This window comes from Trichechus manatus, unplaced genomic scaffold, assembly GCF_000243295.1.
Source record: "Trichechus manatus latirostris isolate Lorelei unplaced genomic scaffold, TriManLat1.0 scaffold00025, whole genome shotgun sequence".
Taxonomy (NCBI): domain Eukaryota; kingdom Metazoa; phylum Chordata; class Mammalia; order Sirenia; family Trichechidae; genus Trichechus; species Trichechus manatus.
Genome location: NW_004443961.1, coordinates 824,191 through 838,868, shown reverse-complemented (window position 1 = coordinate 838,868; position 14,678 = coordinate 824,191). Strand labels below are relative to the sequence as shown.

The following is a 14,678-nucleotide window of genomic DNA, read 5'->3' as shown; positions in this document are numbered from 1 at the left end:
GGTTGGCTACTAACCAACAGGTGGGCAATTTGAATCTGGCCAGAGGTGCCTCGGAAGAAAGACCTGGCAATCTACTTCCAAAAGGTCATAGCCATTGAAAACGCTACGAAGCACAGTTCTCCTCTGAAACACATGGGGGTCTCCAGGAGTCGGAAGTGACTCAACAGCAACTGTTTTTGTTGTTGTTGTTTGTGAGGATGGTGCAAACAGTTAATGCGCTTCGCTGCTAACCAAGTGGTTGAAGTTCAAGCCCAACCAAAGACACCTCAGAAAAAAGATCTGGCAATCTGTTTCCTAAAATCAGCCAGTGAAAACACTGTAGATCACAATGATCCAATCCTCAACCGATCAAGGCAGGACCAAGTAGCATTTCCTTCGACTGTTCATGGGGTCACCATGAGTTGGGGGTTGACTCAAAGGCAACCAACAATGATATCTAATCTTTAAGTGTCAACTTCATCTCATTTCTTGATTGCTTCAGAACCCCAGACATGGGAAGGAGGTGCTATTTTTTAGGCTGGTCAAATATCCACAGGAAAATACAAGGGCGCCCATTGGAGGAATCCTGAGTTGGGCAGAACTGCTTCCATTCTAGCAACCCTGCTGTATTCAGTCATTAGCTGGAAAGAGTCCGGGGAAAGTGTGGCCTTGGTGTGAACACCACAGCAGACCCAAAGGTGTCACATCTGGGGGCTAGCAGTCAACTATGCTTCGCCCAAAGGTTCTTTGTCTGCCACGATTTGTAACCTATGTTCATCAGGCCACAAGAAATAAATCCAAACCTGGGCATTCGATCCATTCCCCAAGAGAAACTCCTCACTTCCCAGCATCAGTAACCAAAACCAAAACAGGTGCTCTCAAGTCGACCCTAACTTATGGTGACACCACGCGTTTCAAAGTAGAATTGTGCTCCATAAGTTTTTATTATTATTATTATTATTATTATTATGGTGGTGGTGGTGGTTAAAGCACTCAGCTGCTAACTAAAAGATCAACAGTTTGAACCCACCAGCCACACTGTGGAAGAAAGATGTGGCAGTCTGCTTCCATAAAGATTACAGACTTGGAAATCCCATGGGGCAGTTCTACTCTGTCCTACAGAGTGCTATAAGTCAGAATCGACTCAGCGGCAGTGGGTATGATTTTTGTTTTGGTTGTTTTAAAAATATAGATAACACAACATTTGCCAATTCGACATTTTTGCATGTACAATTCAGTGAGACAAATTACATCAACCATGTGCAACCATCACCCATATCCGTTGCCAAATTTTTCCATCACCTTAAACATAGGTTTTTCAATGGCTGATTTTTCGGAAGTAGACTGTCAAACCTTTCTTCCCAGGTGCCTCTGGGTGGACTCGAACCTTCAATCTATCAGTTAGCTGCCAAGTGTATTAACCGTTTACACCACCCAGGAACTCCCTAGCATGGAAGTCACTCTAAATATACGTTAAATCAATTAACTGGCTAGACTGGTGTATTTACTACCAAAAGTCTGCAAAATAAACCATCCTAAAACTCAGTGGCTTGAAAACCACAACCAACAAGGATTTAGGTTCTTGGTCACGGGTCTACATGTCCAGCTCTGGCTCTGCTGGGCTAGGATTCAGGTCTGCACCACGTGTTCCTCAGGCTCCCTGGATCAGAGGCTACCAGGGCATGTTCTTGTCATGGCAGATCACAGGAATACAGAAGCACAAAAGATGAGACCAAACACACAAAGGCACTTAAGGGTTCTGTCCATGTCACATCCACTAGCATTCCACTGGCCAAAGCAAGTCATGGCCATGTCCAACATCAACGAGATAAGAAACATACACCCCAAGTCTGGTGGCAAACAAGGTGACATAGCAGAGACAGGGAGGGAAGAATTGAGAAAACAATCCAATCCACCACAAGTATATGTAGGTCATCAATTCCTACACACAAACACCTCACTTCAGTTTTAATAGGTCTCAGATTTACAGCTACAAGAAAATTAAGGAAAGAGAAAGTCACATTCATTATTATGTAAAGATACTACACTCTCTCCTCACTTATCAACATGGTTAGTTTCCAAAGACCAGTTTGTTATGCAAAAGCAGTGTTATGTGAAAATGGAGGATGACCACATCAGATCCCATAAAGGAGGATAACTATATCATTACATAACTGCCAAGTTACATCATTACATAACTGCCAAACCACTGACAATCGGTTCCCAGCCTTCACCATCAAAGCCAGTGCTACTCTCGCCTCTCACCTTGGTGTTCATTACTGCCAGATATACTTCGTCAACACGCAAAATAGTCAGCAGATTTTTTGCTATTGTCGTAAATGCAAAATGTCAGATAACAAGATGGTTGGTAAGTGAGGAGAAAGTGTAATTATATCTATATGATTGCAAATTCAGAACTACGTATCCAATGCTAAATTATATTCTCATGCTGTTATATATACCCATGTATATGTCTTAACTATCCTAACAGTCACTTTGATGCCTAAGGTGTACCTGACCCAACCATAGTCTTTTCGATCGTCTCACATGCGTACGAAAGCAGGTCAATGAACAAGGAAGACAGAAGAAGAATTGATGCATTTGCACTGTGGTGTTGGCAAAGAATATTGACCGTACTGTGGATCGCCAGAAAAACAAAGAAATCAGTCTTAGAAGAAATATAACTAGACTGTTCCTTAGAAGTGAGGATGGTGAGACTTCGGCCCGCTTACTTTGGACACGTAACCAGGAAAGAACCATTTCTAGAAAAGGACATCATGGTTGGTAGAAAATCAGTGAAAACAAACCCTCCATGAGATGGATGGACACAGTAGCCACAAAAATGGACTCAAACATCAACGATCATGAAGGTAGCACAGAACAGGGCAACATTTTATTCTGTTATCCTAAGGTCACTGTGAGTCCGAGCTAACTCGTGGGCACCTAACAGCAGTAACAACATTATAACAGTATGTATTTAGTCTCATTGATATAGACATTGTCCTACTATAAAAAATCTATTTCATTTATTCAGTCAACAAACTTATTATAATCTAACATATATAATCTCTTACATATATATGACCATGTGTAGCTATGTACACATATTTCTGGAGGGCACTTTATAATTTACAGAACTCCTTCTCATTCTTTATCTCAATTAGCCTCAAAACCCCGTAAGATTGGGGTGGGTGTATGTAATAAAATATATATATATATAAACTTTATAAAGGTAGGATAGATATGAAATTGTGCCCACAGAGAGATGTAGTATGTAATCATACAGGTAACATTATCTTCTTATATATTGATATACTGTATATATATAACATATAAGCCTTAGACGAATTTAACACTTCTGTACAAAAGTTTAGCAATAGATAAGGTCATATTGAGTCATGCTGTATATTGAAAAAAATCTCCAAATCTGTGTACACAGAATGAATTATTCTTGATATGAACATTTCCTATAGAATTTATGTGAGAACAAAGCCATAATAAATGTGAATATATTCTGCAAATTTTCAGTCACTAAACACATGTTAATTATTATGATTACACATTTACCATTACACCAGATGCCAATCTACTTCCAGGGGTTTCTGTCTAGCATGTCCTAAAGGTGTTTGAATATAAACCCACTGCCGTGGAGTCACTTCTGACTCATAGCAACCCTACAGGACAGAGGAGAGCTGCCCCCATAAGGTTTCCAAGGCTGTACATCTTTACAGAAGCAGACTGCCACATCTTTCTCCCGAGGAGCAGCTGGTGGGTTCGAACCACCACCTGTCGGTTAGCAGATGAGCACTTTAACTACTGTGCCACCACGAGTTAAAAACCAAAAGGACTAAGGAAGGTGTGGTGAGGATAGCACAAACCCAAGTTTCTTTAACGCAGGATCCAGTCATCTCAAGAACTATCAGCCCCAGAAGTAGGACCGTGGTTATGGAAATAAGCCTGAGCTGACAAACTTGAAATAGGAACAAAGAACGTTAATCCAAAAACGCATGGAATCAGGTGGCCAGTAAGAATTCCAGTCCTGACTGAAAACCCAGGCTGGACACCATCTATTACAGTGATGTCTTTATTATTCTACAGGGAATTGTGCATCTCCTTTCTTCATCTTGACCTTCAGCCATTTCTTCGCTCTTTAGACTTCTAAGACTAGGCAAAAGGGATTCCAGGAAATTTCTTAATACAAGTGTCTTCGTTTCTTAGTGCTGGTATAACACAAATACCCCAGTCGATGGCTTTAAAGAACAGAAATTTATTTTTTCACAGTTCAGGAGGCAATAAGTTCTAATTCAGGGCACTGGCTCTAGGAGGTAAGGCTGTCTCTCTCTGTCATTTCTAGGGGAAGGTCCTTGTCTCTTCCTGCTTCTGCAGCCACAGCGTTCCTCTGTTCCTTGGTGATCCCCATGTGGCATCTGCTTCTTCCCCAGTTTGTGCTCGCTTCTCTCTGCGTCTGTGCTGCTCCTTATAACTCAGCAGTGATTAGGTTTAGGACACACCCCGCACTGATATGACCTCGTTAACATAACAGAGAAAACCCTACTCCCAAATGGGATCACATCCACCGGTAGAGGTTAGGATTCCAATACATATTTAGGGGACTCAACGCATAACAAGGAGTTACAGTCTTTCATCCCACAACTGGAATTAAGCTTTAAAATGCATGTGCTCTGATTAACACACTCACTCAAACTTACATTCAAAGGAGTGTGACTCATATCAGAGCCTCTCTGGACATAGCGGAGGTTGCCTTGGTGGGAGTGGAGAGGGTCGCCACAGTGGGGGGTGGGGGAGGGTCACGTGAGAGGGATGTAGTCGAGAAAGCTCCGTTCTGGAAGACAGGAAGAAGGCAAAATCAGGAAGAGACGAGTGGATGAAGAGCAGGGAACAAACTTTGTTAACTTCATGACTTTGCCTGGGTTTTGTCCTACTTCTGCCACCAAAAGGTTGGGAGAAAGGGAAATGGCATTTTAACTATTTGTGTACATAAAATTATCCATGCTAATGCCATTGCATGAAAACCCAAAATCCACAGCTGATTGTGTTAAATGTTCATTAAAATAATAGAAAGTTTGTGAACACTTGCTACTCAAAGTGTGGACTCACGACCGGCAACGTGGGCATCACCTGGGAGCTTGTTAGAGCTTCAGATGCTCAGCCCCGTCCAGCCCTACCAGATCAGAATCAGATTTTAACAAAATTCCCACATGATGGTGATCAGCTGCTCCCTGAAGTCTGAGATGCACTATTGTAGACTACCAAGAACTGTAAATGGAGTACAAAGCAATAATGCTTGCCAAGTTGAGAAGGAAAGAAAATGTGTCCTTGAAGCTACGATATTGTGTGGGGAGTTACATTGAGGAAAAGGTCTGTGACTATTCTTTGTGTTCCCAGCAATGATTAGTGCTGAATCCCTTTATTGCCTTGAACACTGAAAATCCTTAAATTGAATCACAAGTTCAACTTAATGAGAGTGTTCTTTGAAGAATCTGTGTAGTCAAATAACAGCTTTTATGGCAGTGAATTCCCGTAACTGGTGTCACTGAATTGTACATGTAGACAATGTTAACTTGGCAAATGCTGTGTTACACATACATTTCTAACTTTAAAATTTTATTAATTTTTTGCTGCTGTTAAGAATATACACAGCAAAACACACAAATGCAAGTTTCTTCATGTACAACCCAGTGACATTGATTCCATTCTTCAACTTATGCTTCCATTCTCACCTTCCTTTTTCAAATTGTTCCTCCCCCATTAACATAAACTCACTGCCCCTGAAATTTCCTGTCTAATCCTTCAAGTTGCTGTTGTCAGTTTGATCCCATATAGATCATTCTTAAAAGAGCACAGTGCTCAAGGCAGACATTCTTTACTAGTTAAGCTGGACTACTGTGTGGTTTTAAGAAAACTTCAGGGAATATTTTTGGTTGAAGGTTTAAAGATTGTCTCAGGGCAATAGCTTCAGGGATTCATCCAGCCTCCATGGCCCCAGAAAGTCTGGAGTCCGTGAGAATTTGAAATTCTGCTCTGTATTTTCCCAATTTTAATCAGGATTGTTCTATAGAATCTTCACTATATGTATATATATATATATATATATTTACAACAATTTAAAGAAAAAGAAGCAAAGAGCCACACTCCAAGCTCTTAATGCAGGGCTGGTGGTAGATTTGTAGGTTTGAAATTCCAACCAAAACTCTTCATTACGGCAGAGTTAACGCACAGTGTAATAATCGTTTGCCAGGGAAAGCACTGACTCTCATAAATGTTCAAGAACAATAAAATTCCAGTCACAGTAACTTGAGGAAAGCCACTAATACCCACAGCCAATGGGATTTACTGAACGGGATTAAAATGATACAGAGAGAGGTCAGAAAATAAGTCCCAAAATGTTCATTCAACTCAAAAAGAGGAGATGGACAAACAAAATTTTTCAAAATACAAAAACAGAGTTGGAGGGCAAGAAAATCTACATTTGGATTAAGAGGCTCTTCCAACTGAGATTTTTGGAGACGATTTTATTCTAATGTGGTTTCCTCCATTACCTCTGAACCCGTTTGATCTCATGCTAAATGTACATTTAACACTTAACCAAAAAAGACCTGCTATGAAGATAAAGAATGAGTGACTAAGAATAAGGCCAGGAGAGAAAACTGGAGTTAGGTTCTATCTGACACCAGGACACACTCGGCTGGAGAACGCTTTTCCACTCCATCTTCAACAGTTTTTGAGAGCAGATACTGAGATCTCTGCCTGCTTTCACTTTTCTTTTCCTATGGCAACCTTCCAGTCGCCCTGGCTTTTCCAAAGCTAGAAATAAGTGCATTTGACGCAACACAGCTAAGTATTATCTTACAAGTACACACCGAAAATCAATCTAAGTTTGGCTTGTTGTTTTTGAAATGGATGCTAATTTCAAGCAACAGTTCAGAGAATCCCTGGGGGTTTTCATGAGTTCATCAGTAGCAAAATCGTTTCTAAATCATTTTAAATGTTTGCAAGAGCAAGAAAGCAACTCGTCAAATTGCTGAATCACTTGGCCCATCATCACTTCGCACTCCCACCTGGTTTCCTCGTTACCCAGGTGAAAGCAGAGTGGGAGTAAAACCTCCCTCCACTCAGAATTGAAGTGAAATATTTGGCTCTTGATTTCTGTATTGAGCTGACTATAACAGCTTAGAACTTGATTTGGGGTCCATGGGGGAGATTTTAAGGGATGGACTTAGTACTTTCATAAATATCTTTTTTTTTTTTTACTCAGTCATATAGAACAAGAGTTGACATTTGTTGAGCAAAATAACAGAGTAACTGTGAGCTTAAATACCAAAGCTTGTTGCTGCCATTTCTGACTCATGGCAACCCCATTGAGTCAGAGTAGAACTGTGCTCCAGAGTGTTTTCGATGTCTGATTCTTTTGGAAGTAGATTTCCAGGCCTTTCTTCCGAGGTGCCTCTGGGTAATGTCAAATGTCCAACCTCTCTGTTAGTAGCTGAATGCATTAATCATTTACCACCAGGGACTCCTGAACTTAAACATAGGGGGACCTTATTTAGAAATAGGGTCTTTGCAGATGTAATCAAATCAAAACGAGGTTGTAACAGATTAGGAACAAAAAAAAAAAAAAAAAAAAACCAAACCCGTTGCCGTCCAGTCAATTCCGACTCATAGCGACCCTGGAGAACAGAGTAGAACTGCCCCGTAGAGTTTCCAAGGAGTGCCTAGAGGATTTGGACTGCCGACCTTTTGGTTAACAGCCATAGCTCTTAACCACTACACCACCAGGGTTTCCTACTGGATTAGGGTGGGCCCCAAATCTGTTGGCTATTGTCTTTACAAGGAAAGAGAGATTTGGAGACACCAGCACGCGCGCGGGGAAGATCACGTGAAGCTGGGGGCAGAGATTGGCAGCTACGAGCCAATGAGCACCAATGACGGCCAGCAACCACGAGAAGCTAGGGGGAGGTGGGCGTGGATTTTCCCCTAGAGCCTTTGGAGGGAGCGTGGCCCTGTTAACACCTTGGTTCCAGACGTCTAGGCTCAGAACTTTGACAGCATAAATGTCTGTTGTTTTAAGCCAGAAGAAAAACAGGAGTGGAAGAGCGTACGAACCCAGAAGTCACCCTCACTCTGTGATAAATATCTGCAGGCTTCAGCAACTGTCAGTTGAAGCAATTCGAATAAGAAATGTTTTTATCTCAGAAGGCACAACACGGAGAGCTTTGAACACTGGTGAAAATGGGGGAGACATAAAGTACTCGGGGACCGTCTGAGCTGTGACTGGGCCTGCCTCTGAATGTCGGTTGTCATCCATTTTTAGGAAATGTGTGAACCAACACAAGAGCTGAGCACCAGAGGGGCCCTGTGCGCCATTATGGTTTCAACTTGCAAAGTCGCTGCTCTGTGACCCCTGACCAACACGGTCCAGTCAACTCCGATTCATGGCGACCCCCTGTGTGTCAGAGTAGAACTGTGTTCCATAGGGTTTTCAATAGCTATAATCTATGGAAGTAGATCACCAGGCCTTTCTTCCGAGGCACAACTGGGTGGATTCCAACTGCCAACCTTTCGGTTAGTAGCCAAACACAAACCATTTGCACCACCCAGGACTCCATAACCCCAACAATCTAACATCATAGCACACACACAGAACGGGAGCGTAAGGCCCCACTAGGGAAAGAAACGGGGCCCCAGGAATTAAAGGACATTCGTTTCAAGAACCTGTGTTACCATATAAATGACATATTAACTTGATTTCCCTTCCAATTAATTCCAGTTTGCTCAATCATACAAAATTAAGGCTCTATATAAGCATGCAAATCAGCCCAATGCTCTCCTTAAAGCTATCTCTGCCTCAAATAGTCTTAAATAGCTGAATTTACATGCCCTCCAAAATGCAAAACTAACCCTCCTAAAGGTTTTCCTGGGCACCCTCCTCACCCTGATGGCTTTGTTGTTGTCCTGGTTAGGTGCCATAGACTCGATTTCGACTCATAGCAACCTAACCATTGAGGACACTTCAAAATACACAGAATCAGTGCTAAGGGTGATGGAAAATTTGCTAATGGTGACGGGTGCATAACATGACGAACCCAGCTCACGTCACCAAATCGTACACGAGAAGAATGTCAACATGGCACAAGCTTAGCTGCATACACATTTACCATAATTTAAAAATACACAGAATCAAGGAAACTTAGAACCCGTTTCCTGGACAGGAGCCTCTTCATCTAGACCGGGACAACGAGTGACTTTGACAAATACGAGGTCCTTTAGAAGACAGTGTCAACTTTATTGCTCTTTGAAATGCCGTGTGAAGCCAGGAACGTTCCAGTTTGCGTGTAAGCCACTTCCATGTTTACGTTTAAATAGATGTATGGGATGAGAGAAAGTACATGCATATGAATATACAGAATTTTTTAAATCATCACCATTTACATTAGAAATTTCTTTAAACAAACATCTTGGCATTTTTGTTTTTTTAAATGAGTGAATGGCAAGAACCCCAGGAGATGGCAGAAAACCCAGCTTTGCGTTCGCACGGCCTTTCACTGGGAGACATGGGTGATGGCAGACGAAGGCCTCTTAAGAATAGACTCGACGGAAAACGACAGGGGTTCATTCACCGAGAGTTTTGTTCCAACTTGCTTGGCTACAAAAAGGTCTTTTGCACATCTATCTATTGTAAACGTGTACTTCTGGTTCTCGTTGACGGCACACTCGCGGTGTTTCTTAGGGGCCCCTTCCGAGGCCTCCTTGACAAATGGTGTTTTCAGCTCAGGCCCTGATTTGTCATTAAGCGTCTGCTGGAACAATGAGTGGAAAGGATTATGTTTAAGTGGCAGAGGATGGCTGTTGCTTTCTTTGTTGATCTTGGTTAAGATGTGCCCCGGAGCTGCCAGGGAGTCCGGGTCAACCCTGGGAGAGAAATTCCGTCGGGGTGAGGAGAACGCAGATCTCTCGGGCACTGCCTGGTGGCCCTGGACCTCGGGCATGGGGGGCAGCACCAAACAGCCTTCCATTTTGGTGGGCATCCCGTCATGTTCTGCGCTGAGTGCTTCCGGGAGGCGTGTTCCCTTGGAGTCCCAGCCCACCCCGGGTCTCAGGGCTTGCACTGAGGTGGTGGCATTGAGCAAGCACTGCTGGTAGAGGAGACTGTCGTTAATGGGGCCACATTTGGGCCAAACTAAAAATCTGGAGGACACGGGGTATTGTCTGTAAGTCGCAGCCACGCTGACGTTGGAAGAAATGAGTTCCATGTTCCCAGACCCGGAATACTGCATGGTTAGATCAAGGCAGGTGGGCAAGAAGCTGCAGAAGTCCTTGCTCGGAGGGTCCACAGGGGTGGGGCTGTAGGTGCTTTTGTAGGAGTTGCATTCAGGTCCATGCACCAAGCGGTTGGGCAGGAACAAGGCAGCAGCTTGGGAAGCTTCCAGCATCTCCCTCTCTTTGTATTCTCTCTCCAGCATAATGTTCTCCAGCTCTTTATCAGCAAAGGCCCGTCTTTTCCTCATCCTGTCACTTACTGGGGGAGGCAGCGGTGAGGGCCCACCTAGGTAAGTCTCCGAGGGAAGGGGGCGGTACCCTAAGAGTGAGGGGAGGAACATTTGTCAATTCATAAAGCAACAGAAACACTACAAATCAGCAGAACAACTATACTTTTACATCACCAACATGAGGGTCCCTGGGTGGCGCAAACCGTTTGTTCTTGGCTACTAACCTAAAGGTTGGTGGTTCAAACCCACCCAGTGGCACAGCAGAAGAAAGGCCTGGCAATCTGCTCTGTTAAGATTCCAGCCAAGAAAACCCTATGGAGCAGTTCTGCTCTGTAACACATGGGGTCGCTATGAGTCGGGCTAACTTGACGGCAATGGGTTGGGTTTAATTTGCTTTGGTTTATTGCCAACATTGTTATACAAAACACGAAAGTATAACTCTTAAGTTCAATTTAAAATAATTCCCTTTGGAACGAAGGATATCCATATGGCAATTTTGTTGTCGTCGTGATAAGTTCGTGTGTTTGTTCTGACAGGCGTACTTTACCGACTGAAATTATATTCTTGCCAGGTCCCTGTACATTAAGAGGCAAGGTTGTTCATCTTGCTTCAGTCAATGGTTTCTTACAACCCACATCATCCTTTTTTCCATGATTCAAAAAGATATCTATACCTAGAGCTGATGTCACTTTTATTTCCTAAAGGTGGCTCATTATGTACACACTGTTACAGGTGTAGAATAATCCAAAGAGAGCTAGGAAGAAAAGAGAAAGAAAGAAAGTTAAAGCAGATTAGTGAGGAGAACATGAGAAAAGACTTAAGGGAACAGAGAAGCGTGGAACACTGAAGGGTCCCTAACTAGTCAAACGCACTCAGCAGTGAACCATTTAACTAGGCCCTTTCCCTAACCAGTAGTGCAAACAAAAAGGGGGCGGGGCGGGGAGAGAGAAGAATTCCCTGCTATATTGAAAATAACTGGTCTACAACATTTTTCTCAAGCGCTCATCATGTTGGCCACATACCAAAATGGTTGAACAAGTAGTCGTTAGAACACAGATAAAGTCATCGCGTATTTTACGAACCGGGGCAAAGTCAAAAATAAAGATTAGCGTAACATAAACAGAATTCCTGGCAGCGTAAAACACTTTGAGTATTTCATCATCCCCAAAGCACTCAGCACTATCGAATTTGTTTGAAGGATCCATTGTGGTATTTGTGTTTACACAGAGACAAATCCATCAGACTCATTTGCAAATAAAATTTGAAAAATAATGTTGCCATTTCTATGGTAAGTTTTGCCAGGAAGTTATTTACTTGAATTTATGATTCCCGTTTCCTCCTCCCACTTTTCAAGTTGCTTTGGCACAATTTCAATTCATCGGTGTTGTCCCTATGGTTATAATTCTGTTTACCCAGTTTGTAACCAAATTTCTATTTAATGCATGCGAAACCACTCTAAGGTTAGAAGCACACAGCCCAGGGTCAGACAGAAAACAACTCAGAAACCCGCCCAGAACCAACTCAATTCAGAAACCACGCTAGGAAAACACAGGACTCAAAGATTTACTTACAGAAAAATTCTGCTTTTCAACCAGAATTGGACGACATGACAAGTGATTCAAGGAAATATAAACGTTCCTTTTATTTCAATGGTGGAAGATAGTTAATAGATTATTTAGCAGATAAAGAAATAAGGTTCATGCCCGAATAGAAATGATTAAACCATCAGTAATACTTCATGAACAATTAAGTTGTCCCCCAGAAAGTGAAAACCCAGAGGGAGAGCTACAGACTTCACACATTGCAACCTCCGCTTTGCTGGCTGCTCTGATTCAAAACCTTTTCAGGTTCTAAGACCTGGACTGTCAAAAATATTAAAATGAAGTGTTGAATAAAGGCAGTTATCTAGATAATCCCTGGAGGAAAAAAGTACAGAGAAAAAGAGTGGGGTTTGAGACCGAATCACTCCGACTCAAGGTTTTTATTGCTCATGGGTTAAACTCCTCCTTAACCAACTCTATTTCACCCCAGCGATTAACTAAGGAAGGTTTTGTTTTGTTTTGATTTTCTTCCAGGCCATCTGCTCCCATCACTGGCAGTTTATCTGTAAACCTCCCTCAGGCTGGGCCAAATTTCGTACACACTCTGTGTTAACCCATTAACGATTCAGCGGGCAACGACATTACCAGGATTGTCGACGTGACGGTGGCAAACACCTCAGCAGGTATGTGAGATTACTTTCCCAAGTCCTGGTTTCCTTCCAAGAGGAAAACTTTCTAATAAAAATATTTTTCATTTAGCTACCCTCAGGCAGCTCGCTCACAGGTTAATAAATGTGCTGTGTGTCTGAATGACAAGAGGCACTCAGGATCCCACTTAAAGGTAAAAAGGAGCCGTTTGCATTTCTTTACCTTCTAGAATGCTTTTGGCCAGCAAGCTGGGCGCCCTGACTTGCCTCTGGTACACGGCTTTGCGTTCGAAATTATTCTGTTTCCCGGAAAGTCCCTTCTTGTCCTGTGAACACAGAAACATCATCAATAATGCCCACAGGAAAATGAGGGAGAGAAAGAAGGGGCGTGGGCAAATCGTCGAGAAACTCCCGTGGCTCTAGACATATTTATTTCCCCACCCTGTGTGACAATGATTCCAAAATGAATTCTGTTGGCGCTCCCTGGCCCCAGCGCAAGGAGCTGGAGGCTCTGTCCAGTCAGCGTGAGCAGGAGCCCGGCCTTCTGAGGTCGTTTTGCTAGTCACCCCAGGCTCTTCCTGCAAAGGGGCTTGCGGCCGGGAATGCTGGGACATGCCACATGAGGGTGAATCTACCTTGGGGAGTTGGCGATAGGACCCCAGGCCTGGGCGCCCACCAGTGGAACCCGAGGTGCTCTGGGCCTGCAGTTGGTCGGTGCTGCGGGGCTGCTGTCTCCCAGAAGGGGGGCGGGCGGACTGGAGTGGAACCGGGGCAGATCGCAGGGGAAGACAGGAGGGTGCCTGTATCTCAGCTTCTCCCCGGCCCGGCTTTCCCACAAACGCCACGGGGCGACTGGGGCGCAAGGAAAACGAACAAACCCTCGGGATCTGCAAGAGGCGCAGGACAAGGGGACGCCTCCTGCCCCAGCTGTCCTGGCCAGGTTGGTGGGAATCCGCGCCTCGCCGCGCCTGCGCCCAACGGGAACGACAGGGCCCGCCGCCCTGACGCGGGATTCGGGAGGAGAGCGGGACCCGACACCTCAGCGTCCGGCGCGCTCCCCAGGGCCCGCAGGGGGCTTTCCGTCGGGGTCACTGCCTTTGATGCATGCAGCCTCACTCCTCTCCACCAAAAAGCAAACTCACAAATCCCCCCAAGGCCGGAGTGTGGGGATGGCCGGCGAAGCCTCCATCGCTATGAACTCTCCACTCGCAGGAACAACACAAACAGAAACTCGGGTTCTAGAAGCAGCTCCCCCGTAAAGAAACTCTGGGCTCTCCCCGCAGCTGGCGCCCCAAGGGGAGAGGCAGACACCCCTGCCTGGGGTTCTTAGCTCGTTCACGGGGACGGTAATGTTCGCCTCTGACTGCATGGCCTTGGGCTGCGGGCTCCTCCCTTCCCACGCCACTGTGGTTCTCATCTGTAAAATGGGCACCTACTTGCCCTCTCTCAAACGGCCCCGTGACCGCGGAAGCACCGTGTGCTTTCTGGGCAGCGTGGTTCCTCTGCGCCACCAGCACCAGTGGGGCGGTGACCGGCGTGGTGCCGGACACCGCGCGCCGGCTCCCATCTACCGTCCCCCGGCAGGGCCACCAAAACAAATGTTTAAAAAGCGAGTGACTTTCCCATAACGTGTCGAACAGGCCTAACCACCTCCAGACCTCTCGGCCGCCTTTTAATACAAAGTCTTTTCTACCGACCCCTCCCGGCGGCCAGCGCGGGCCCACGGAGCGGAGTCCACACCACCCTTCCGAAGCGGGTCTGGCGGGTGGGAGCAGCCGCGTCCTCTCGGGCTCCGGGCCCCCAGCGCGGCGCCCCGGGCCGGCGGTACGCACCTCGGTGGCCTGCTGCCTCCGGAGCGCCACCTGGGCGGCCATGACGCGCTGCCGCTCCACCACCAGCAGGCAGTTGGGGCACTGGCAGTCACGCCAGCGGCAGAAGCGTTTGTGGCCCTTGAGGCAGGACACGACGCCGTGGTTGCGGCAGCGCGCGCACTTGGGCGTGCG

The 14,678-nt window shown here is 45.1% G+C and overlaps 1 protein-coding gene across 1 annotated transcript in view; it reads right to left on the bottom strand.

The window, feature by feature from the left end:
• Positions 1–9,448: 9,448 nt before the first annotated feature.
• Positions 9,449–14,678, bottom strand: part of DMRT2 (doublesex and mab-3 related transcription factor 2) — a 5,495-nt gene continuing 265 nt past the window's right edge. The window contains exons 2-4 of the mRNA XM_004373532.2: positions 14,508–14,677; positions 12,899–13,001; positions 9,449–10,576 (exon numbers count right to left, since the gene is read on the bottom strand). Coding sequence (XP_004373589.1) covers positions 9,540–10,576; positions 12,899–13,001; positions 14,508–14,677 — 1,310 coding nt within the window. The 3' untranslated portion in view covers positions 9,449–9,539. The remainder of the gene's footprint in view (positions 10,577–12,898; positions 13,002–14,507; position 14,678) is intronic.